Source organism: Lagopus leucura, unplaced genomic scaffold (genome assembly GCF_019238085.1).
Source record: "Lagopus leucura isolate 7727_CA_CO unplaced genomic scaffold, USGS_WTPT01 Super-Scaffold_73, whole genome shotgun sequence".
In the NCBI taxonomy this organism is placed as follows: Eukaryota; Metazoa; Chordata; class Aves; order Galliformes; family Phasianidae; genus Lagopus; species Lagopus leucura.
In genome coordinates, this window is record NW_024962252.1 from 102,389,403 (window position 1) to 102,413,480 (window position 24,078).

The 24,078-nt window shown below is 39.6% G+C and overlaps 1 protein-coding gene across 2 annotated transcripts; it reads left to right on the top strand.

Moving 5' to 3' along the window:
* The first annotated feature begins 17 nt into the window (after positions 1 to 17).
* Positions 18 to 17,614, top strand: PAPOLG (poly(A) polymerase gamma). Of its 2 annotated transcripts, none has more exons than XM_042884677.1 (23): positions 18 to 27; positions 1,732 to 1,890; positions 1,979 to 2,045; positions 2,675 to 2,756; positions 2,840 to 2,949; positions 4,949 to 5,002; positions 5,916 to 6,027; positions 6,680 to 6,769; positions 7,311 to 7,449; positions 7,611 to 7,683; positions 7,766 to 7,886; positions 8,175 to 8,259; positions 8,661 to 8,714; positions 10,689 to 10,808; positions 11,115 to 11,224; positions 12,953 to 13,074; positions 13,161 to 13,327; positions 14,139 to 14,245; positions 14,322 to 14,545; positions 15,320 to 15,391; positions 15,855 to 15,911; positions 16,662 to 16,773; positions 16,892 to 17,614. In XM_042884677.1, the coding sequence occupies exons 2-22, from the start codon at positions 1,739 to 1,741 to the stop codon at positions 16,758 to 16,760; spliced, it is 2,217 nt and encodes a 738-aa protein (XP_042740611.1). In that variant the 5' UTR covers positions 18 to 27; positions 1,732 to 1,738; the 3' UTR covers positions 16,761 to 16,773; positions 16,892 to 17,614. The 2 variants fall into 2 exon arrangements, with proteins under 2 accessions (XP_042740611.1, XP_042740600.1); XM_042884666.1 differs by lacking the exon at positions 18 to 27 and adding an exon at positions 28 to 77.
* The last annotated feature ends 6,464 nt before the right edge of the window (positions 17,615 to 24,078 follow it).

Here is a 24,078-nt window from a genome sequence, read left to right on the forward strand (position 1 = left end):
ATAGGAGGGAGCGGGGCGCGGGCTGCGGTGGGTTCGGCGGCGCGGTGTGCGGCGTGCGCCATGAGGGAGACGGGCGGGTGAGGCGGCGGCGGGACTCTTGGGCCGTTCCTCCTCTTCCCCGCGCCTTTCTTTGAGGCTTGTTTTTCGCCGCGGTCTTTGATGCCTCGTGTGAGGGGCTGATGGGTGGGAAAGCTGCCTGGTTCGGGGAGGCCCTCTAAAAGCGTAGGAGAACCCTTTGTGAGGGGCGCGAAGGGCGGTAGAGTGGGTTAAGGGCTCCGTGAGGTTAAAAAAAGGGAAAAAGAAGTGAGTTGGTGTTGTTAGTCCCGGATCCGTGTGGCTCGGGGAGTGGATTGCTTTAAGTTACGTTCCTGGGTAAAACTAGAGCCTACCAGAAGGGATCATTGGAGCAAGGGTGTGTGGTGTGTCTGAGTGGTGTCGCTCTTCGCGTTGTTCTCCGAAGGAAGCGCTGGGGCAGGCTGTGCGCTCCTGTTCGCTGATGAGCTGCCGGTGTGTTTTTGCTTAGGTGTGATGCACAGCAAACAGTAGAAGCAACACAGGCTTTTCTTCTGTCTCCTGTGAGAATGGTGTCATGAGGAGAACGATATTCATTATGGTTGCCCTCACTTATAAGCTAGAAGTTGGCAAAGTCTGAGCTTTTTAAAAACATAGTAGCAGACACTTCATTTGAGAAACAAGGCCACGAGAAAGAGTGAGGGAAGGAGTTTAAAAAAAAAAAAAAGCCACCAGAAAGCATCCACAACTAAAAGCTGCAGCTACAGTTAGATAAAGCTACACTGAGATAAATCCTTCTTCCCTCAGTGGAGGAGTGAAGACAACGATTAAAAATTTAAAAGCAAGCAATCAGTTTCTATGGCTCCTTTAGGTCAGCCATTGAAATTGTCTTGTGGGTCTTCCCATGTCAGCTGAACGTATTGGGTACCGTGATGTTTTCACAACTTGTTGACTAACCCAGCTGATATTTTATATATATAATATAAATGTCTGTGCACATACAGCTAAGGCTTCTGAACTATAGAAGTTGGACATTGTGAAGAGCACAAGGCTCTGCATAAGCTGCAGATTGGTTGATAGTTTTCATTCATGTTCTTCCCTTAACAAAATAAGGGAGCACTGAATCTTCAGCATCGACTCTGTTGAGTAGACCATGCCATTTTCTGTCCTCCTTTACACTGAAGTGTAATACCCTTTCAACATCAGTAGAAGCATGGCAAATCTGTTTTTTTCTATCTTGCAGTTTGCTATTGTGGTATCATGCTTCAATGTGACTACAAGGACCTTGCCGTAAATTGTTTTGATTAATGTTAGCAGGAATCTGGTGGGAGTAGCTTAAGTTAAACAGTGTGAAACAGAAGTGTATCTAGAACTTCTGCTGTAGACAGGGTTGCCCTTAATGGATATCAGATCTTATTTCCTAGTGATTTGTTCTGTTTACGACGATCCATATAAAATGCATTGTCGAAGTAACTTAGGATGTATTTAATATTCATAATTGTGGTTTCTTTAATGGTTTTGACTCTCAGTATTAATAACTTAACACTTGCAATCAGAGCACCTTAAAAACTCATCTAAATGGTTTTCTTATCAATGTTAATGGCGAGCAGAAATTGATTTGGAAACCTGTAAGGTGGAAGATATTAGTGAGGTTTTGGTTTGTTTCTTTTTGTATGTTTTGCTTCTGTGACGTCTTCAGTATTTTTTTTTCTCCCATAGTACTTCTATGCTGCAGAACCAGCCACACAGGCACTATGGAATTACCTCTCCAATTAGCTTGGCTCCTCCAAAGGATGTAGATTATATTCATACTCAGAAGCTACTTGAAGCAATGGAGTCATTTGGAGTATTTGAAGATGAGGAGGAATTGAATCACAGGTATAAAAACACAAATATTAGTTAATCTCTTGGTTTTTTGTTTTTTTTTTTTTTTTGAGAACAGATTTAATGTGAGTTTTATTTGCAGGCTGGTGGTTCTTTGTAAACTGAATAACTTGGTCAAAGAATGGATTTTTGAACTTGGTGAGAGCAAGGTAGGAATTCTTATTATGCTCTTATTGAAAAAACTGAAGCCTCATTGTTTCTATTGATGTCACACTACTGACTTATGCTAAACTTACGTCTTTACTCTTAAGTGTCAAGCAGAGCTATGGTAACTGGCACTGAAATATGGTGGGAAAGATTATTCATATCAAGATCTTGAAGTCTTTGAGGCAGTGAATAAACTTGTGAAGCAGCTGTATCAATTGGTTGTAGCAGTTAACAAAGATGAACGTTTTTGGGGAGTCAAATGGAAGTTAAATGGGCACCAATTTTTGCCCCAAACAGCTTGAAGGACTCAATCTAATATGAAATTATGCTAGATTTGCCTATTGTATAAGATAATGTTAATTAAAATGCTTCTTCTGCAGGAAAGGCTAATAGTAGGTCTTAATTTGTATAAAAGTAATTAAAGGACTGCTGCATTGCTCATGCTTTTTTGAGTTGCAAGTGCTTACTTTAGAAAAAAAAAAAGTATTAGTCTGTTGGAGACTTGACTGACAACGCAGTACAGGAGTGGAAAGCCATGTTTAAGGATGTATTCAAAGTAACTCATTCTAATTAAACTTGCACATAGTTCAGTAAGTATTATGTTCTAAAGAGAACTGTCTTCTACCTGCAGAACCTTCCCCCTTCGGTGGTAGAAAATGTTGGTGGCAGAATATTTACGTTTGGTTCTTACAGGCTTGGAGTACACACCAAAGGTAAGGTTCTAATTATCTGATAGTAGTTTTAATGATTGATAGTGGCTACCAACAGTAATAGGAGAAATTGAATCTCTCTGCAGGTGCTGACATAGATGCTCTTTGTGTTGCTCCTAGACATGTGGAAAGATCAGATTTCTTTCAGTCATTCTTTGAAAAACTAAAGCATCAGGAAGAGATAAAAAATCTAAGAGTAAGTAAGCTCTTCCTCACAGACTGTGTTACTTCTACAAATAGGAACAGTTGTGTTTGATATTCACATTAGTAGTGAATATATTTCAAGTTCTTGACCATTTTAAACAATATTTTTTGTGGTGTGAAAATGTTGAAGCCAAGCTTTTGGTTCCTTTCCCCAGTGGCTGTACATAATGGGGATCTTTGTGGTACACTTGTCCATATACCCAGCTTTAGCAAACACTGAATTTGCCACTAAGGGTTTTGCTTTAATTTTAGATGCTGTGAGGGGCTTGGAAATGAGGTTATTACCTGCATGTAGAAAGCAGAAGGGTCAGCTTAAATTTAAGGTAGATGAATATGATGTAGAAAGGCTTCTGTCAGCACTTCATAGGGCTGGATTTGCTTCAGTATTTTCAAATACATTTTCAAATGTCTCCTTTTCTGGGTACTTAACTTGAGATTTTGCAGCAGTGATGCATATGGACAGCTTTATCTAACGCTCATGGGGGCACATGTAAGCGTATGTAAACATTGCTGCTTTGTAAAATCACTTCCAGAATGTTGCATGTCTTACATATAGAACTGAACTCCTGACCTGCCAACTTCTGAGCAGGCGTAATACCATCTTCCTTGGGGGAGGGAAGTGAAAATACTACAAATGTTATTCTAATCAAGGCCTTAAGGTATGTATTACTCAAGTATCTAGGGAAGGTGTTGTGCTGTGATGGTGTGTATCTTCTATAGCAGGTGAAAGATCTTCAGAATTCTGTCTGTATGGCTAATCAACACAGATACGATCTTTACTCAAAATATCATGATACTATTTCACAGCTAAGCTGTAAAAACTTATTTTTAAAAACAGCTGTTTGCTTTGGCAGATCTAGTGGATAATACCAAAGGTGCTTCTAGAACAGCCATTTCGCATTGATTGTCACCAGAGTTAAATCTTTGACATCAGCTTGTGCTTCACTTGTTGAGTTAGTGATTCCTGGTACTAAGTCTCCAAGAAGTCCATGTTTTTGAGTGCTTTAATAAGATTTGAAGGATATTTCGGGTCATTATTTTGAGAAGAGAAGTGAATGTGTGAACGCTTTTGAGAAGGCGGGGAATTTTGCCCTTATGAGTTCTACTCTGGTGCTAGCCTTTGGTCTCCACTGTAGGCCAGCAGTCATGTGGCCTTTTGCTGAGCAGAGGCTAGTTTGCTTTGCACTGGTCACTTTCCCTGCAGGCTGCTGGATGTTTTCTTACCTATTTTTTTTATATGTTAGAATTTAATCAAATATTTCATGCATCCTTTTATTTTCACGTCACTTGTTTTGTTTGCAGGATGCCTAAATTGCTTATCCCTAGATGTAGCAGTCTTACCTGAATGCTGCTTGCAGTCTGACTCTAGCTAAACATAGAAGGAAAGAGAGGCTTTGTTCCTGTGGGGGGCAGGCACTAAGCACCTGGAATGGCTGTCCTTCAGTTGTTTCTCCTAGAAACATGAGCTAATAAGCATAGCTCTTATGCTTACATTAAGATTGGAGGCTATGCTTGTTCATTCTTGTCTGCTCTGTTCTTAAAAACAAATTCAAGTTGTAAGCTTTCTAATCTTTATTATAAGTTGACATTTTTCTTGGAAAAAGTCAGTTGAGTCAGTTTGATCAAAGTCAGTTTGAGTCAGTTGAGGCCAAGCTTCTTATTTAGCAAAAGTGCTAGCATATGTGGCCTCCTGCTTTAAGTTATGGGGACAGTCTATGCAATAGTTTTTTTGCTGTCCAAACCTTAAGAATGGAGAAGTGCTTCCCTACCTTAGTTTTCCTATGGCAGTCACATTGGAAAAACTTCATATGTATAAGCAATGACCTTAAATAATTTTAGTATCAGTTCAATACTGCCTGCAGCTTATCCAATTTTGTTGGTTCAGAGGCAACTCAGTACTTATATGAGTACTATAAATTCTTTATTTCTTTGTAGTCTGAGGAAAATGACAAAGTAGCAAAAGGGGTTTTTAATTATCCTCTCCTTCCTAGGCAGTAGAAGATGCATATGTACCTGTTGTTAAGTTTGAGTTTGATGGCATCGAGGTAAGAATTCTTTTTTGTCCTTTGCAATAGGATAACTTAGCATCATCACAGGTCTCTGAAAATTATACCAGGGTTTTGGTACCTTAGGGTTTTTAGAAAGCTGTAGGAGAGCAGCTGTACCACAATCCAGAGGAAGACATTACAGCTGAAATGGAGTTTGGAGTAAAGTAAGTGCTTAGGAAGCCTGGCACACATGAGAAAATCAAGGATGTTTTGTTCTAGATGTGTGCTGTAGGCCAGGTTTGCCTGCTTGAATTATTTCCGTCTCACAAGGACTGTGCAGACTGGAAATAAAGGCTAAGGCTTTGCTAATTCTTCTTGGCTGTGACAAGCTAGCTTTCTTCAAAAGGCTGCGTGTTGTGTATTTCACTGTATGAGTTGTGGGCACAGTAATAAACATGCTATTGCAAATGGGGGAAAAAAGTAGCAAATAAATGCAACAGGACAAAATGAGGAAGTATTTGCTTGATTTCTGCCTACATTTGTTGGTTGTAAGAATCCTTGTATCTTGAATAAATGTTTTCCATTAAATGAAGGCAGGTGTGTGTTGAAGTACCCAAGCATGTTACTGCTTGATATCACTATCATTAAATAGTTTTTTTTTATCATCTTCTCGTGGCTTTTGTCATGTAAAGACATTTTCTTAACTCAGGTTGTACTAAATAACACAGGCTCAGAAGGGGTTACCACACATAATGCTGTCTGCTGTAGTTGAGGTCATGGAGTTAAGGTGCAACTTTGCTTTTTAAAGGGAAATCTAAGTTCAGAGTCTTAAAACACCCCAATTAAAAAAAATATCAAAAAAAAACCAAAAATCTATCCCAAACTCTTTTATGTAAGCTAGAAAGAAGTGATGCATTGTAGAATTTGTAAGTAAGTTTCAAGCAATTTTTTTGTTTGATACTTCTTTAAGATTGATCTCGTGTTTGCAAGACTTCCTGTGCAAACTGTTTCTGATAATCTTGATCTCAGAGATGACTCGCGCCTCAGAAGCCTGGATATAAGATGTATACGGAGCCTAAATGGTAAGTGTGTTCGTGCATCTTCAGAAAGAAGATGCTACTAAAACTGGTATGGAATGCATGTTACTTCATCCAAGCGTCTGTGTGAGATGCAGAAACTGATCTCAGTATACCTAAAATCTGAGGGGGTGACGGTGGGCTTTAAATTTAAATGCTTTCCTTAGTAGTGAGTAGGTAAGCCTGTATCTCCTGTTCCATTGGTTGTGATGTGCGTTCTTACAGTGTACCACAGGGTTTCTCCAAGTGAATAAGTGAAGCACTTGATAGAGAAAGAGGCATTGTGATTACTAAAAATAAAGATATTGAGGATACCTGAATCCTCACCAATACCAACAGATATAGCTGTTGAAAGAAAGCTAGCTTTCAGAATAAGTGTAGAAAGGCCATATTAAAATTTACTGGCTGGAATCTAAAAAAAAAAAAAGTTCAGTTGTATCAGTTATCCAAAGTGATCCTGAATGTTAGGTGTAATCCAGGTAATGCAAACAAGTGATCCAGAGTTGTTTTTAGACTTGAGTATTAAGTTGTAAGCAATTGATCCAAAATAACAAAATCATGTGATACATATGAATTGTATCAAACATGAAATGGACCTGTAGCTGTTACTGCAAACTTTGATACTTAACCTTTTTTTTTTTTTTTTTTTTTTTTACAGGGTGCAGAGTTACTGATGAAATATTGCATCTAGTACCAAATAAAGAGAACTTCCAGCTCACACTCCGTGCAATTAAACTGTGGGCAAAACGTGAGCAATGTGATTTTATGATCTTTGAAATTTTTGGGGGAGCTTCATGCTGGAAAGCAAGTTAAAAATCATTAGAAATACTTCAGACAATTCTTTTAAATGTTAGTTGGTTTTTTTTCTGGGCAATAGACATAACAAGATAAGATTCTTATTGGGAACCTGACTACAAATGGTAAAAAGGAAGCCAAGTTTATCCAGAATCCTTGATAAATAATGAATTGGGAAATATCTTAATATCTTATGGGAGTGTAGTTATAGCAAGTGCTGGAACAATGGCAGAACTTTTTTTTTTTTTTTTTTTTTTTGGTACCTCTTCACCCTCCTGGAAAAGAAATCAGGGCAAAACAATATCTGTAACAGTACAAGCAGATTTCAGAGCAGTAATATTTTGGGAAATGGTGTAGTAATGATTATTTATCAATGTAAGAACCAACACTTCTTAGCTGCTTTTTTTTTTTTCTGTGCTACATGGTCTTGTGAAGTCTGTGCTGTAAATTTGAAGGGATGTAAGAATAGGCTAACTGCAAAGTATCCTTTCTAGGACGTGGTATTTATTCCAACATGCTGGGATTTCTTGGTGGGGTTTCTTGGGCAATGCTAGTAGCAAGAACGTGTCAACTCCATCCAAATGCATTGGCTTCTACTCTTGTGAACAAGTTCTTCTTGATTTTTTCAAAATGGTAAGAGCTATTGCTTATGCCAGTTACGGTCTATAACATAGTAACCTTTTTAAAGCTAGTTCCTTAAAAATGGTATTAACAACATTCAGTCCTAGCCTGAATTACATGTCTGAGTTTTAAAATGGACAGTTGTTTATCAGTTAATGGGTTATCTTTTATAGGGAATGGCCAAATCCTGTACTGCTGAAACAACCTGAAGAGAATAATCTTAATTTACCAGTATGGGATCCTAGGGTATGCAGAAATTAAATACAAAAGCCTTAAAACTTTCTTGTGGATTAAACTGATGCTGAACAGAACTGTTTTAACACCTTAGGTCAACCCATCAGACAGGTACCATGTAATGCCAATCATCACCCCAGCCTACCCACAGCAGAACTCTACATACAATGTATCTACATCAACACGAGCTGTAGTGGTAGAGGAGCTCAAACACGGTAAAAATAAAGTTCTTTCTGTGCTTATTAACTGATTAAAAAGTATAATGTTTACTGTGTGGAAGCATTATTTGAGTTGGTTATGTTTCATGAACCTGCTCCTTCAGGTAGGGTGGACCACAGGGAAAAGATCTTGAATTGCTGACCAACCCAGTTTTACAACAAAACATTGTAGTATGCTTGCTTTGTGTCAAGGGAATTCTTGCTTTTCATCTATTAATGTTCAAAACTTTTATCTTGTAGAGTTTATATCGTGTTTTTATCATATTTTTGCAATGTCAACTGTAGGTCTCGCAGTTACAAATGAGATTCTCCAAGGAAAGTCAGATTGGCCAAAGCTCTTTGAACAGCCAAACTTCTTTCAGAAATACAAGTATGTATGAAATCTGTTTTCTGAACTTGGAATGATTTGGGTACTGGTGAAAGACTGGAACGTTATCTAAATAGATGACGTTAATGTTTACTTTTTACCTACTGGAACTGGTATTAGATTTGTAATAAGGGTGAACGCAGGGGAGATGCAGAAACTGTTGTGTTACCAGCTGATATTCTAATTAGAAGATCAATTGCAGTGTTTTGAATGTAATAACAGAATGTGACTCTAAAGAATGTGGTAACTTCTTCATTTCACAGTTAATACTGTGCTGAATACAGGATACAACCTTACATACTTACATTACTGTCTTATCTAGATGTCATGTTATCTGTATTTAAGTTTTGACTTTGTTTCAAGGAATAAAGACCTCAGCCAGTATATTTCTGTTCTTACTGTAGGCATTATATTGTACTGACTGCTAGCACCTGTACTGAGGAGCATCACTTAGAATGGTAAGGCTTGAAAACTTGGGTTTGGTACGCAATTGAAATACAAGTAATTGTTGCACTTTACTGTTAACTGTATTAACAAATTAAATATTAAACTGTGAAGTGTGGCATCATCTACTAAATGAAAAACTATCTATCTTGTAAAAGAAAACTAGTGTAAATCTTACTGTTTTGTGGAGTTATCGTGAAGATCTGAGTCACAATGAGGGAGAGCAGCACTAGTGTGCAATATACGTGAAGGTCAGGTGTTCTGCGTCATCTGGAACAGCAGATGTGTCTCCTTGCAAACATCAACACATCTTCAGTTAAGAGGTTCCTTGTTGCAAAGGCTCTATCAAACAGGGATTACTTGATGTGACCAGATCTGTAACAGCCACTGGAGAGCCAGGTATTTTACAGACTTGAAGAGCAGTGGTCAGTGCACCCCCAATATATGTATTATTTTCAAGTTACACTTTACTGAAATTCTAATTTTCTTTCTGTGTATTAATGGATTGTCTTGTGCACAATTCCAGCTTTCAATACAACCACTCTGTAACCTTGAAAGAATTAATTTATAGCTTGTTTATTAGATGTAATATGTGATTTACAATGAAATTGTTCTTGAATGCTAATTTGCTCCAGCTTGGTAGTCACCTAACTTCAGAGCCTGCTTTTTCCTCCAGTGAAGTCAAACAATACTGTTTCATCTGAGTGAGGCATCTGCCTGACAGTGTAGAGCATCTGTTGTAAAACATATTTACTAAGGTTTTAAGCTATTATGCGTTTAGACCTGTTACATTTTGTGCTGAAAATCAGCACTTCAGTATGACTGGTAGTGTATAAGTAAGCTGTAGAAGTGCTGATCTGCTTTGCAAAACTTTGTGAGAACAGCCTCAGTTACAGTTGGAGGAAGCCACTGCTTATGATGTGATGTTTGGCACTGCCTTAAGGGAGATGCAACAAAAATTCTGGCCATCATGTGCTGAAAAACTTTATGTATGTTGAAGCAAGGAGTAGTAGGTGAGGAATTAAGGTACTGTGACTTTATTCTTAGCTTTGCAGTGTATTATATGTTAAGTATTTTATATTCCCTGTTAACTATTTTGAAATGTTTGGAATCTGTCCACTTCAGTTGTATCAGCTACAGCTTTGTGTCAGTCACAATTAAGTGCAACAAGGATTTATGGGCGGAGGGCTTAAAGAGCTCTGATCTATTTTTTTTTTTTTTTTAATACAACAAAGTTTGCATCCAAATATCTTGCTTGCAAGATGAAGAAAATTCTGACTTCAGTAAGAGCTGAAGTTTTTTAGTGGTAGAAATTGAGCCCTATGAGGCTTGATTGTGTATCTGTGGAAACATAAAAGCAATAGATGGACTTGTTTCAGTTTGCTTTAAGTTCATAGCTCTCGGTTGGATTTGGGAGTAGACAACACATCTGTTGTTCACTAGTTTATTTTCTGTAGATTTTTTAACTGCTTTCAAAGTTAGTGGTGTTCTTGGGTAAAAGGGTGAACTGGCATTACTCTGTGGGCATGGTTTGTGTCTTGAAGTTAAAGTGACTTGTATCTTAATTATAGGAACTACATTTTCTGTTTGGTTTGAGGAGGGTAAACTTCTGTGTTTAATCTGTAGGAATTCCGTCTTCACACAAATGTGATTGTCCTTGATTTTCTTTCTGAACTGCTCATCCTGATGATCTTTAGGGTTTTGCCTACTTTGAGATGCAGGTAGAGATGCTGGGATGTGCTGACTATACTCCCACAATTCTGATGAAATGTAGTCTGTGATAAAATAAAAACAAGTAGGTAAACTTTGGTCTTCGGAAACTCTAAAGCTCGGCTATCACTGGGTCAGTCTCAAACTGCAGTGTGTGATCTCCTGTCTTTTCAGCTGGAAGGAGCTTATTCCTTTTTGGTTGATTAGCATTACGTTATAAAAAGACATAATTACTCTTTTGGGCACGGTAAAGCTGAGCCAATGTTTCTTGTTCTTAGGGTTGGCCTCGTTGAATCTAAAATTCGCGTGCTTGTTGGGAACTTGGAAAGGAATGAATTTATAAATATCGCACACGTAAATCCGCAGTCTTTCCCTGGCAACCAAGAACACTGCAAACAGTGAGTGTCGTTACTCTTAAATACAGTTTAGCCATTGTATTAACTTGTTTACATTAATTTATCTCAACTTGTCCAGCATGTTCTGCTATGTACCTACTGCTCTGTAGGTGCAAGATTCTGAACACTTTGGATTTTTTCAAGAAGGGCAAACTTCCAAGAAAAGTACTTGGAGCTTAAGTAAGGGCTGACTTCAGTATTTAATTGCTGTGTACAGCCAAGCTGTTGTCTCAGTCCTTTGTTGAGGCTACTCATCAGCATACTTGGCATGTCTGCATAAATGATAGATTTCTGAATCTGTCTCTCTAGGAGTCGCTATGTGTCAATGTGGTTTCTGGGAATCATATTTAAGAAATTGGAAAGCGCAGAAAGTACTAAGATTGATTTAACATATGATATACAGTCATTCACAGATGCAGGTAAGCCTATGTTTTATTTTGCTCTAGTCTCGTTTCTTTTTTGCTTCTACTGGAAGTTGCATCCTGGAGTGAAATGTACTTCCCTCTGTTAATTATTATCTAGGGACCAACATAAAGGTTATCTTTAAAATCTTCCAGTTCTGGCACTTTAATGAAGTCCATCTTAAAATGGGTGTGTATTGGTCATATACAAAATGATGAGATGCTTCCAGATGCTATACCAGAAGCAAGGGACGTAGGACAGATAGGTCTGGACTATAGTATTCAACAAGAAAATGGTAGTGCTACTGTAAGCCTAAAAATCCCACTGCTCTAGTGGGTGAGTGAAGATCATGCTGAGTTTGTTGGTGGAAGAACTGCATTTCATGAAGCAGGCGGTCGGATGTGAATCTTGTAGGTGTTGACTGGATATATCTACAGTTGTTAAAAAGGAGTCAGTTGTGAGTTGCTCTGAAACAGGAGGTCAGCTGCATCAGATTCTAAAGACTTACAGTATTTTTCTGATATGTTTGTGTATGATAACCTTAAAAGTTCATAAGCCGGTGATCTGTCATGTTGTTAATTGCATGCAGTCTTGCATGTTTAACTTCATATTCATCTCCTATCATTACTTTTGATAGATGTAACAGTAATATTGTATGTATTGTCAGGTAAGGCTAAAATAAAGAGAAAGCAGGGGAAGGAGTCATTTGAAACTACTTTTTTCTGTAGCCTACTAGCTCCTGACCTGACTACTCGTGAGTTTCTCAGAAACACATATGCTGTTAAGCTCGTGGCCTTATAATTTGCTAAAGAAATCAGGTTGATCTTCTGAAGTGGTGTTAGGACAAATAATTTTGAACTGTGAACTTCCTTAAATGTTTGTTATGTTTTGTTATGCTGATGGAGAGTTTATCAACAGAATAAGCTTAGATTTCCACTTAAAAATGTGGTAAAAGCTGAGCGCCTTACCTCATGCTTTGGGATGTAAGACCTAGAAGAATGCATCTGAACTCATCTGAATTTTTAAGCTAATGAGACTTCCTTCCTCAGACTCATGCTGTTGTCTAATATGTACTAATTCTGCTAAGCTAGTGTAACAGTTAACTTGCATTAAAAAAAAAAATAAAATAAAATGCAGGCAGTTAAGGAAAACTGTCTTAAATTGCAATTCTGGTAAGTCAGATGTACCTCGGATCTAGTTTTTGACTTTTCTGGAAGACTGAATTCTTGAATCTGAACTGCTGGGAAGTTGGATGATATTACATAACTGTTATGGGGGGAGGGAAATGCAACACAGTTGCACCTTAAATATGAAACTAGTCTGAATCTTGAATAAGGCGTCTGATGTCTTTTCAGCTATGCACTAATAGGGGTTCTGGAAAATCAACTGGATACCTTCTGTGTTCTGAATCAGAAAACTAATGGCAATGGAATACTATTTCCTTTAACTTCAGTCAGATACAACCTGCAGAGTCAGCTATAACCAAGTACATAAACACATTTGAACTTAAATATCTGTTATGTGTCTGGTCTGTACTGGATGTGAAACGGTCTTGAGAAGACAAGTGAGCTGATGTGCTGTGTGGAGGACTGGAATTGCATTTGGTGGTTAGTTGGGCGAGAAACTTGTTCTTCATTTAGGCAGAACAGATTCAAAAGTTGCTTCTTTCCAAATAAACTGTGTAGCTTTGATAAACATGTAATGCAAATGTTATCATTAAGCTACGATACCAAATTCTGTGTTAGTTTACAGGCAAGCAAACAACATTAACATGCTAAAGGAAGGTATGAAGATTGAGACAGCTTATGTGAAGAGAAAGCATCTCCATTATTTTTTGCCTGCAGGAACCTTACAAAAAAGAAAGAAGGTATGATTACAAATAATGTGACTCTTTTGCGAACTTTATCTTGCTTACTACTTGTTTGGAAAATGAAAACTTCCAATTTGTTTCAGCAAAGCATGCTAAATATTAGTCAAAATGCTACTGGGCTTCGGTGCAAAAGGGCCTCTTCAAATGAAAGCTTGAACAGTTCCAGAGACGACAACTCCAGAACACCATATAATTCCTCTTCATTAAGTATGATATCTAAATTGGACACTTCTACAGCAGAGATGGAAAGGTTAGTATGATAACCTTAGAACTGAGAAAGCTGCTGTTAACTGACTCATAATAAGAACAAGGTCTAGGACTTCATGTTTGAATCTATGAAGATCATGAGAATGTGGGATACCCCAATGGCTTTGGGAACAAAGGTGGAACTTTCTTTGGGAGTGAATCAAAGGGAAATTGTTACAATAACTTCATACACATCAGTATGTAAGAATAGAGTAGAATTTGGTAGTAGAGCAATTATTTGGTTTGGAGTATAACTAATTTTAGGTTAGAATACAACTTTTTGAAGCTGGAGTATTTTATATGTAGGTAACTGATCTTTCTAACAAAGCATGGTTAATGCCAAGCAGAGTTGAGTTCTATTACCAGCACTGATCTTGATCATAAGAACTCCAGAGCGGCTACTGAATTAGTGGGGCTCTGTAAGAACTTGGACGTAAGATTCTTCAGTGTATTGCCAGCTGTATTTAGGCTTAGTTTGGTATTGTAGAAGTAGCATTTTAAAAAAAAAAAAAAAAAAAGAGGGGGTGGCACCTGTTAGAAGAACAGATGCTTTCAATGAAGAAAGTAACATGGAGCACTATGTATGCAAAGCTGGAAAAAAGTGCTAGTATATGGAGGCTCACCTAAAGAAAATATTCATCCTTAGTCTGAAATTCAGTGGAACGATCTGCCAGATTGTCAGTGAGTGTGCCTGAGCTGCTTAATAGAGCTAGGGAGTAGACTGTTTTTGTTGTGCATGAACATTCTACAACTGATGTGCAATATTTTGAACTAGTGTTTTATTACACCAGCATTTTGGAAAAACATTTTTACAGAAATGCCACAGTTTGGAGAACTAATGGTGCTAACAGTAGAGAAAAGATGACTCATGTAGCTGTGTCACCAGTGTCCAAGGGAATCTCCATTCCAGTTATTGGTTCAAGTACGTATTAAGGTGGTAGGTGGAATGCAGTCTTTAACTTCATGACCGAGGTCTAAAAGTTTGATGTTTCCTGCAGAAATGGAGGCTGCAGTTGCCATAAGAACATCAGGACCTCCATCTGACTGCACCATTCCTACAGCAATAGGGCATAACGCTGTTTCTCAACTTAAAACACGTTTTGTCCAAGGACATCATGAACTAAGTGGGACTCAAATTACAGCTTCAAAGAGTGCTGCACCTAAACGGCCTCATTCACCTGCCTCAAAAGAATGCTCCAAGAGATCAAAAGACAGAGAAAAGGTAGAGAAGAGGGGTTAGCCTGAGGAGGATTTGAAGTAGTAGTTATTGATACAGAATGAATCGGATAACTGATAAGAAATATGTATGTACATCCCTAACAGATTCAGGAGTCTAAACTTAAGTATAAGGATGGTTTTACTAATGCAAGTATTAAAAATTGTCTTGGATGTAGTATGTGTCTGGTGAGCAGTTCTTTTCATGATCTGACACTGACTGTTTCTAGTCTGATGACATCATATCTAAATGCTACTATTTTTGTTCATGCTCCAGCCAACTACCAAAGGAAATAGCTCATTTGGAAGCAGTTCTTAAAACAATTTAGAAAGCATCATAACTGTCTCTAACCGAAGGAGATAGCATCTTACAAACACAGATCTTCTTGTGCTATGGAAGAGAGCATGAAGTTGCTTGTTAAATCTTGTTTTCATGAAAGCTTTAGATTCATGCTTGATTAGTTCTATTACAGAAAAAAATCTCCTTTGAGGGCTGCTTTTTGAGATTCAACCTTTGCTTTGAGGCAGAAATCAAGAACAATTCAACTCAATTTTGCATCTTGAAAAGCACCACCAACCTTTGGAATTATTAACTAGTATTGAATATTTCGTGTAAAAATGTAAAGGAAGAATAGTAAGAGTTCTAAGTGATCTGAGATTTCTGTTAATGTTCTCAGTGTCTAAATGTTATTATAAGAATGGCTAATATGACTGAATGCTGTTATCTGGGTATGAAGGTAACTTTAGTCTAGGAATTGAGTCCTGTATATTTTGTTTTTAGTTAATTGGCCAGGATTCAGCCTTCAAAGATGATGGTAATCCGGAAGATGTAAAGAGAAGATCTACAGAAAATGTAATTTCAGGTGGCTTTATTCAAAGTAGAGTAAATGGAGTGTTCTAATGCTGAGAATTCATGACATACTCTACACTTACTGATGTAAACAAAAGTATGCTGCGTAGTCTATGCTTGTCATGCATTAAATAGATTTTTCTGTATCAGCAAATCACGTTGTTAAAGACTAAAACTGCTATAAAGACTGAAGCATTTAACCCTTCAAAGGAAGATACAGAGCCCTGTATTTATTCCTGCTTTCTATGAACTCTTGAGGGCACGTTCTCAAATCAGGATATGGTCTTGTTGGTAGATTGGAAGTTGAAATACCTGAAACATCACATGTATGCTTATAGGAACTTAATGAAAGTGTAGTATTTATCTAAAAGGTGGAGGATGTCAATGCACGTGTGTATTTAGCTTTGCTCTCTGTTAAGTAACAAATTTGAGAATAGTATCTAATAGATCCTTTTTTGCTGTTTAGGTTGGCCTTGGAGGAAAAAACAGGCTGATTGCAAGTATTGACACATCGAGGTCACAGGTATTGGGAAGCAAAATTAGATTTTTCCTTGTATGTGCAAAGGCTTACGTACTAACCTCTGAAACTGATTCTTCTAGTAAGTGGTAACCCTTTACCTTTCATGCTTCTGAATTGAGTTGCAAACAGAAATCCACATTTGCAAAGAGAAATCAAAGATTCCAAGAACTTACGCTTCGAGATCCCTGTTGCCATTTGACATCTCCCATCCCCAAAATGACAGATTATTTCCAGTTTGCTTTCTTATTTTTTTTTATTGAAGTGATGTGTATGTTGCTTGCAGACCTTTTATAAGGTGCTCTGAGCTCCAGCTACTTTTAAATATTTGTATACTGACTTCAGTGACAGGGCTGGAAGCTTCAAAGTGTACAAATAAATCAAATTCTTGAGTCAAGTGGAATGTTGAAGAACTGGGGGGTTATAAGAGTGGAAGTACACTGGACAGTAGAGACATAGTATTCCGGATCAGTGGATCCAAGAGGAACAGTAGCTGCTTCTATTACGCCTTTGAGCAACTTCTTTTCTGGCAGGAGATGTTTTTTTTTCTCTCAGGAATTAAGTGTGTGGAGAGGAAAATGCTACAAAATGGTAACTAAATAAGTGTGAAAAGTGAAAAATATCCTTTTCTGTGAATGTTTATTTTGAGCTATACTGGTTTGAGATATAAGAGATAATCTATTCAGCTAGGAAACTTTTATCTGCTACTTAATGCACTTATTTTTTTTCCCTGTGGCATCTTTCTGTGTGTTATAGAGGCTCTGCAGTGAAGAACTACCAGATTCTTCATCTCCTGTTCCAACAAATGGTATTCGTATTATTAAAAGATCCATCAGACTCACCCTTAACCAGTGACCAGCATCTTCAGGTAAAGATGATATTCCTTTGTTTCGTATTATTTTGTGGCTCCCAACAATAAATGGAGGGTTACTGTTGTCGTGCTGCAATGTTACCTAGTTAAACACTTGTGTTTTTTTGACTTGCAGGTATTGTAAGAAACTCCTCTGTGTAGTTTTTACAAGATCATTTGCTGCTGAGTCACTGGCTATGGAAATCATACTGCTATTTTTAAGTAGTACTAGTTTAGGCACTCGCTTCCTCTGGAACTGCTTCGTGTGTACCCTTGCAGTAGCTGTACTTAAGCCTTTTTAAAAGTCTTAATCACTAGCTGAAACAGCTTTTTGAAAAAACCACAATCAACTTGTCTTGTGACTTGGATTCAGGATGTATGTAAACAGGGTTGACTAGTCACTGCAACCACATTGTGGCTTCAAGTATGTAGGTATGTGCTTATTCATGTGTGCTTTCCTAGTTGATGTGGATTATTGTTCTTATCTTAAAGTATCTTCCAGTTTGGCACACACACCCTGTGCATTCGTCACAATGATGCTCAGTTTTGTACAGGCAGTAATTTTCAACTGTCTAGCACAGCTGTGTACTACGCACCTATTGTCTCTCATAGAGGCCCATAAATAATCTTCACTATTGAAGAAAGTGCAATAGGACTCTAAATAGTTACATGTAGCAGTCTTATATCTGGCTCTATAAACATTTATAACACTTCTTACCCAGTTAAGTGCATTAGAGTTTTTTGGGGGGGGTGGAAAGAAATAACTATTGATTAAAAAAGGAACAACAATCTTATGCTATGTTTCTACTGCAATTTCTTTATAATCTGGTATTTTTTGTAAATGAAGTTGAATGTCTTTTCCAGAGTATTTTTGTATGTATTGTAAATACTATCTTCCAAAGAAATCTAAAACTTCAGTCTCTTGTTTCCATTTTTATGAAAATGAAAAGTTTTTTTTAAAAATATCAAGCCAGAGGTGTGGGCAGGGACAAACAACGTTCTGCAAAATGACAGCCGTGCTACAGGCAACCTGAGCCAACAGTGCTGCTGCACTGCTGCTGATGCTTCCTTGTCTTGAGTTAACATACCCTGAGTGAATAGTGCAGTTGGTAAAGTGAGTTGACAGCTGATGTTCCAGTTTGCTATTTAGGCAGTAGATGCTCCTCTTAAAATGAGTGCTTGTCTTACAGCAGTTCTGAGCTTTGATCATCTTTAGCATCCGCATGAAGTCCCAGTAACAAAACTGAAGGATCCTACGAATCTTACACTTGGCTTCACCCTTTCTTCAAGCACCTTTTTCTTTTAAAAAGCTTGGCTGGGTTTGAGAGGTCACTTTTTATACACCCTCTGCTCTCAAAAACAAAAAAGCCCACCCAGCCTTCACTGCAAGGCTTGCATTTAATCACAAGTTGAAAGGAAGGAGCTGAGCACAAAGTGGGATTGTAAAAATGATACTTTGTGACCATTGTTTTCACATAGGCAATATTTAAATATCCTGTTATTAGCTACTGTACTTACATATAACTTCAACACTTGTGTAGATAAAAGTTTGCCATGAGTTTGAAGGAATTAAAGCTAAAGTAGATAGGCTTGCTTTTTTTTTTTTTTTTTCCTAATAGGAAAGCTTCTTACAATAGTGTGCAACTCTGTAATACAGTGCTTAAACAATTTCCCTTTCAGTATTACAGGAGCATTAGGGGCTGCCTTGCCCTTAAGCCCCTTCATCAGCGCACAGATTTATGCAAACAGTCTTTGACTTTGCTAATGGTTATTGATGAATGCCTTCAGTTGTTTGTTTGTTTGTTTTTTTCATACTCTCCTGTGCAGTTAGCTTCTAGTCCATAGTCTACACCATTTTTCTTTATGGCTAGAGTGAAGAAAAATGTTTAGGAAGGATCTAGGTTACTAGTTTTTGAGACTTGATCCAAAATAGATGAGATCACAGATTCTCTTCATATTCCCTGGTTTAACACTTAGTGCAGTGCGCAGTGTCCCCGTTGTTCTGTGCTTTCACTGGCTATTGCAGATGTGCAATACTGCAGAGTTATCTGGTGTTCTCAGTTGCTCTCTTGGTCTTTGGTGAGTTAATGATTGGAATTCAGCGATTTTGACTAACGTTCAAATTGCAGAAATGTAAATGGTTTTCCTTTGTTTATTGAGCAAGTCCTTTGTTAGAGTGACTGAAAGTTACTCATGCATAAAGACTTGTTGAGCCTCTCTTCCTGCAAGTATTGTTTATCTGCTATCTTAGCTGACTGTTGAGTGTGTGGCTTGGAGATTGAGGTGAAAGGGGATGAAGGATGCAGTTTTTTAAGGAGATGAATTATGCTTGTATTGGAAACTATTCCCAGCAGGGTGGGTGTCCAACCTTTTGGCTTTCCTTGGCCGCACTGAGTGAAGAGGTATTGTGCTGCGTATACATGTTACTTTTGGTGCAACATCTCCTAGTTATTTCCCTGGAAACTACACCAGATATGTGAAACACAATAACACTATTTAATAGAGCAAATAGTGTTTCAACATATTCATTGTCATGCATTTTTACCAACAATTAACAAGAGCCTGCATGCTGTACTGGCCTAACTCTGTACCAGTAGAGGTGACCTACCGCTGCTGCTGTGCACCACCCGCCGCCTCTCTGTGCTTATATCCACTGTTTGGTCTCCAAAAATGTACGTCAAGCATTGATGAATGTCAGTGGGTGCCATTTTTTCTCCGTGGTGCAGTTCAGTGACACTTTTGCTTCATACATACTTCCCTGTCAGATGCCATTTTGTCAGTATGTCCCTTTTCTGTCATTTGTCACGCAGTAACAAAACAATATTAGTGGAAAGGTTCAACCTCTGCTGCTATACCACCACTATTTTCTTCTGCTAAAGCAGGAGGCATTGCTTTTGGAGTAGCCCCCCAAAATATATAATCACAGAATCGCTAAGGTTGAAAAAGACCTCCGAGATAATCCAGTCTCTCGTATTTCCCACTAGCTCACGCCCCTTAGTACAACAACCCCTTGGAAAGACCACTCATGACCAGCTGGATGTGTGCACTGTGGCACAGTGCCAAAGGCTTTGTTGAAGTCTAGGTAGACAATGTCAACAGCCTTTCCCTCAGTCACCAGGAGGGTCACCTCATCATAGGAGATCAGATTGGCCAAGCAGGACCTGCCTTTTGTGAACACCTGCAGGCTAGGCCTGATCCCCTGGTTATCCTGTATGTGCTGTGTGATCCCCCTCAAGATGATCTGCTCCATAACCTTTCCTGGCACCAAGGTCAATTAACAGGGCTGTAGTTCTCCAGATTCTCTTTATGATGCTTCTGTTAGATAGGAGTCACATTGGCAAGCCTTCAATCTTCTGGGACCTCTCCAGAGGACCAGGAATGGATCCTCAGGTGGATCCTATCTGTCCCCATGGACTTGTGACAGTCAGGTGGAGTAATAGATCTCTAACAGTTTCCACCTGAATCATGAGTGGTTTATTCTGCTCCCCCCCTGAGACATCCAGATCAGGGGTCGGGTACCACAAGAATAACTGGTTTGACTTTTAAAGATGGGCATAAAGAAGGCATTGAGAACCTCAACCTTTTCCTTTTCCTTATCCTCATCGGTCACATTCCCTGCCACATCCAGTAAAGGATGGCAATTCTTCTTAGACCTGCTCTTACTGTCACTGTATACTGTATATAAAAAAAGAATTTTTTTGTTCTTTTTTACCCCAATAGCCAAGTTGAGTTGAAGCTGGGCTTTTGCCTTTCTGATTTTCTCCCTGCACATCCTAATAACTTCCTTGTACTCTCCTTGAGTTGCCCGTCCCTTCTTCCAGAGGAAGAAGATTCTCTTTTTCTCCTGGAGCCTCAGCAAAAGCTCCCTCTTCTTCCCTGCTGGCATACCTTGCAGCACAGGAGGATAGCCTGCTCCTGTGACTTCGAAGACTTCCTTCTTGAGGAGTGACCAGCATTCCTGGACCCCTCTACCCCTCAGGACAAAATCCCAAGGGACTTTCCCTACCAGCATCCTGACCACTTTGAAGTCTACCCTCCAGAAGTCCAAGGGAGCAGTTTTGCTGCCCGTCCTCTTGACTTCACCAGGAATTGAGAACTCTGTCATTTTGTGTCACTCTGTCCAAGACAGCTCCCAACCTTCACATCTGCCACCTGTCCTTCTCTGTGAACAGCAAGTCTAGCAGGGCGCCTCCCTTGGTAGGCTATCTTACCAGCTTCATCAGGAAGTTGTCTTCCATACGCTTGAGAAACCTAGACTGCTGCTTCTGTGCTGTATTGCCAGCATATATCAGAGAAGTTCAAGTCCCCCATGAGAACAAGGGCAGGTGATCACACAGCTTCCACTAGCTGTTTATAGAACACCTTATCCATCTCTTCATTGTGGTTAGGCAGCCTTTATCCTTCGTGCCTTGTTTAAAGCCTACCCAACGAGCGCTGCCAACTCCTGGGCTAAGGTCTGTTTCACCCTTTGAAACAGGTGAGACACATCCACAGCCATCGGGCCAGCTGCTGAGTAAACTGCCACATGGTAAAAAAAAAAACCAAAACTCTAGCATTATAGTTAATTCGTATCAGTAACAAAACTTATTTCAATCTTTCATTTTTTAATTAAAACAAACAAAATAAAGAGGGCAACAAAATAATAAAGCTACTGGGATATTTGACCTCGTTTTTGTGAAATTGATGCATCAGTGTGGTTCATGGAAGTGATTGCTGCTCTTAGTGAGCTTTTCCAAGGTGCTCATCAGATTTTGAATGAAGTTTTACTCTTCCTGTGCTTCATCTTTGAAAACAGTTGTTCACAACTGGTACCTACTACCAAAAAGTGGTGATGTGAATGAGGCATGATTGTGAAGTGAGGAATAATTTGTCTGGTAAGAGAGAGCTGAGAGACATGATCAGATTTTTGAGCTGAATATCTGATTGCAGCTCCGTACATTAAATTTGATAATTTTCAGGTCAATTGAAAGTAGAATCACAAATATACAAAAAATTGCTCATTTTTTTGTTTTAGAATTTGAGAGTACGTATCAAGATCACTTTATCAAAATGGAAAGCATGGCTGAATATTTTTCGGTTTGCAGGACTGTGGTTGGCCAAAATATCAAAATATATGGAATTATTTCCCATGGCATGAGATAGCATTGCTCTGCAGCCTCCCTGTGCCCTGCTTTTAGCTGAAGCAGAGATAGCACCACAGCAGTGTTTGGTTATTGTAAGCAGTGGATATGTGCCTGGGGCAGGGCCACTCAGTGGCGAAGAGCTTCTGCCCTGATGGTGTGGGGCAAGGGGTGGGTGCAGGACAGAGCTGTGTCAGACTGTGTGTGGGCTGTGGGTTGGACGTGGCTGCCTTAGCAAATACAGAAATCAAAGGAAATAATCCATCATCTTGAAACTGGTACATGTGGTTGAGGGAAGGAGGAGGCTCACTGCTTTTGTGATACTCAGTGGAACAGGCTGCTTAGCTTTAACACAAGCAAAAACCCCTGGTTGTGTTTTTGCTATTACCTCATTGCACTTTATAAAACGAGCCTGATCCTGTGAATTATTCCAGTAAACAAAAGGCCATGGTTGTCATGTTATGCATCTGCCTGCAGTCGAGGGGTGTTACACAGTGGAAAGTGCAACAGTGACAGCAAAGCATCAGGCTGCAGCAAGTGAGGATTCACTCAAACACAACGGCAGGGGGCACAGAAATAAAGGAAAGAAACTGGTAACCTTTGGAAAGCCTCAAGTATGCAGGAAGCTCCAGAGGGACGCCCTCACCTGCACAGCCAGTTCTTAAATGAGGTCTGAACTCATGCACCTGAGCTCCCCTGGGTTAGCCTTGCCTTCCCACCAAGTGCTCAAGCACTGTTTCAAGCCGTGACAGCCATTTCCACTACAAGGGTCTAATGCCCATCTTGGGCAACAGGTACCAGGGCCCTAGAGCCAAAGGAAATCAAACTGCTGCAGGGGGCATGCTGGCAATGTTCTGTGAAAACAGGCCCCTTCCCCTCCCCCAAGAGGGCTCTAGGCTGCTATCTCAGGAACAAAAGGAAAGTTTATGTCTTCGGAAGAGTGGGCAAGCTACTTGTGACAATCACAATTACATAGTGAAGCTGTGCAGGAAGAAAATCAGAAAAGCTGAAGCCCAGCTGGAACTGAACTTGGCAACTAAGTTGAAGGACAACAATAAATATTTCATAAATACATCAGTGGTAAGAGGAGGACTAGAGAAAAGATAGAAAGATAGGAAAGATGATCCTGGTAGCTACAGACCTATCAATCTCACCTTGGTGCCTGGGAAGGTTAGGGAACGGATAATCTCAGGAGCCATCATGGACCAATTGAAGGTCAACCAGGGGATCAGGCATGTGAATGGGTTCATGAATGGTGCATCCTACCTGACAAACCTGATTTTGTTTATGACAAGGTGACCTGCGTAGTGGATGAAGTAGTGGCTGTCGATGTGGTGGACTTCAGGATGTCCTGGATGTTGATGTCCTGGACTTCAGGAAAGCCTTTGACACTGTCCCCCACAACATTCTCATGGAGAAGCTGGCTGCCCATGGTTTGGATGGGTGTACACCCTGCTGGGTGAAGCACTGGCTGGATGGCCAGGCACAAAGAGCTGTGGTCAGTGGAGTTACATCCAGTTGGTGCTGGTAACGAGCAGTGTCCCCCAGGGCTCGGTACTGTTTAACATCTTTATTAACAATCTCGATGAGGGGATTGAATGCACCCTCAGTAAGTTTGCAGACAACACCAAGTTGGGAGGGAGTGTTGGTCTGCTAGAGGGGAAAAGGGTACTACAGAAGGACCTGGATAGACTGTATCGATGGGCCAAGGTTAACTGTGTGAGTTTCAATAGGGCCAAGTGTCGGGTCCTGCATTTTGGTCACAACAATCCCAGGTGATCCTACAGGCTTTGGGAGGAGTGGCTGGAAAGCTGCCTGATGGAACAGGAACTTGGTGTACTGATGGGCAGTGGGCTGAATGTGAGCCAGCAGTGTGCACAGGTGGCCAGGAAGGCCAATGGCATCCTGGCTTGGATCAGGAATGGTGTGGTGAGCAGCACCAGGGAAGTCATCCTGCCCCTGTAATCAGCACTGGTGAGGCCTCACTTCGAGTGCTGTGCAGTACAGAAAGGACATGGAGGTGCTGGAGCAGGTCCAAAGAAGGGCAACAATGCTGAGAAAGGGCTTGGAGAATATGGCCTATGAGGAGAGACTGAAGGAACTGGGACTGTTCAGTCTGGAGAAAAGGAGGCTGAGAGGAGACCTGATTGCTCTCTCAAATACCTGAATGGTGATTGCAGCAGAGCAGGGCTGGTCTCGTCTC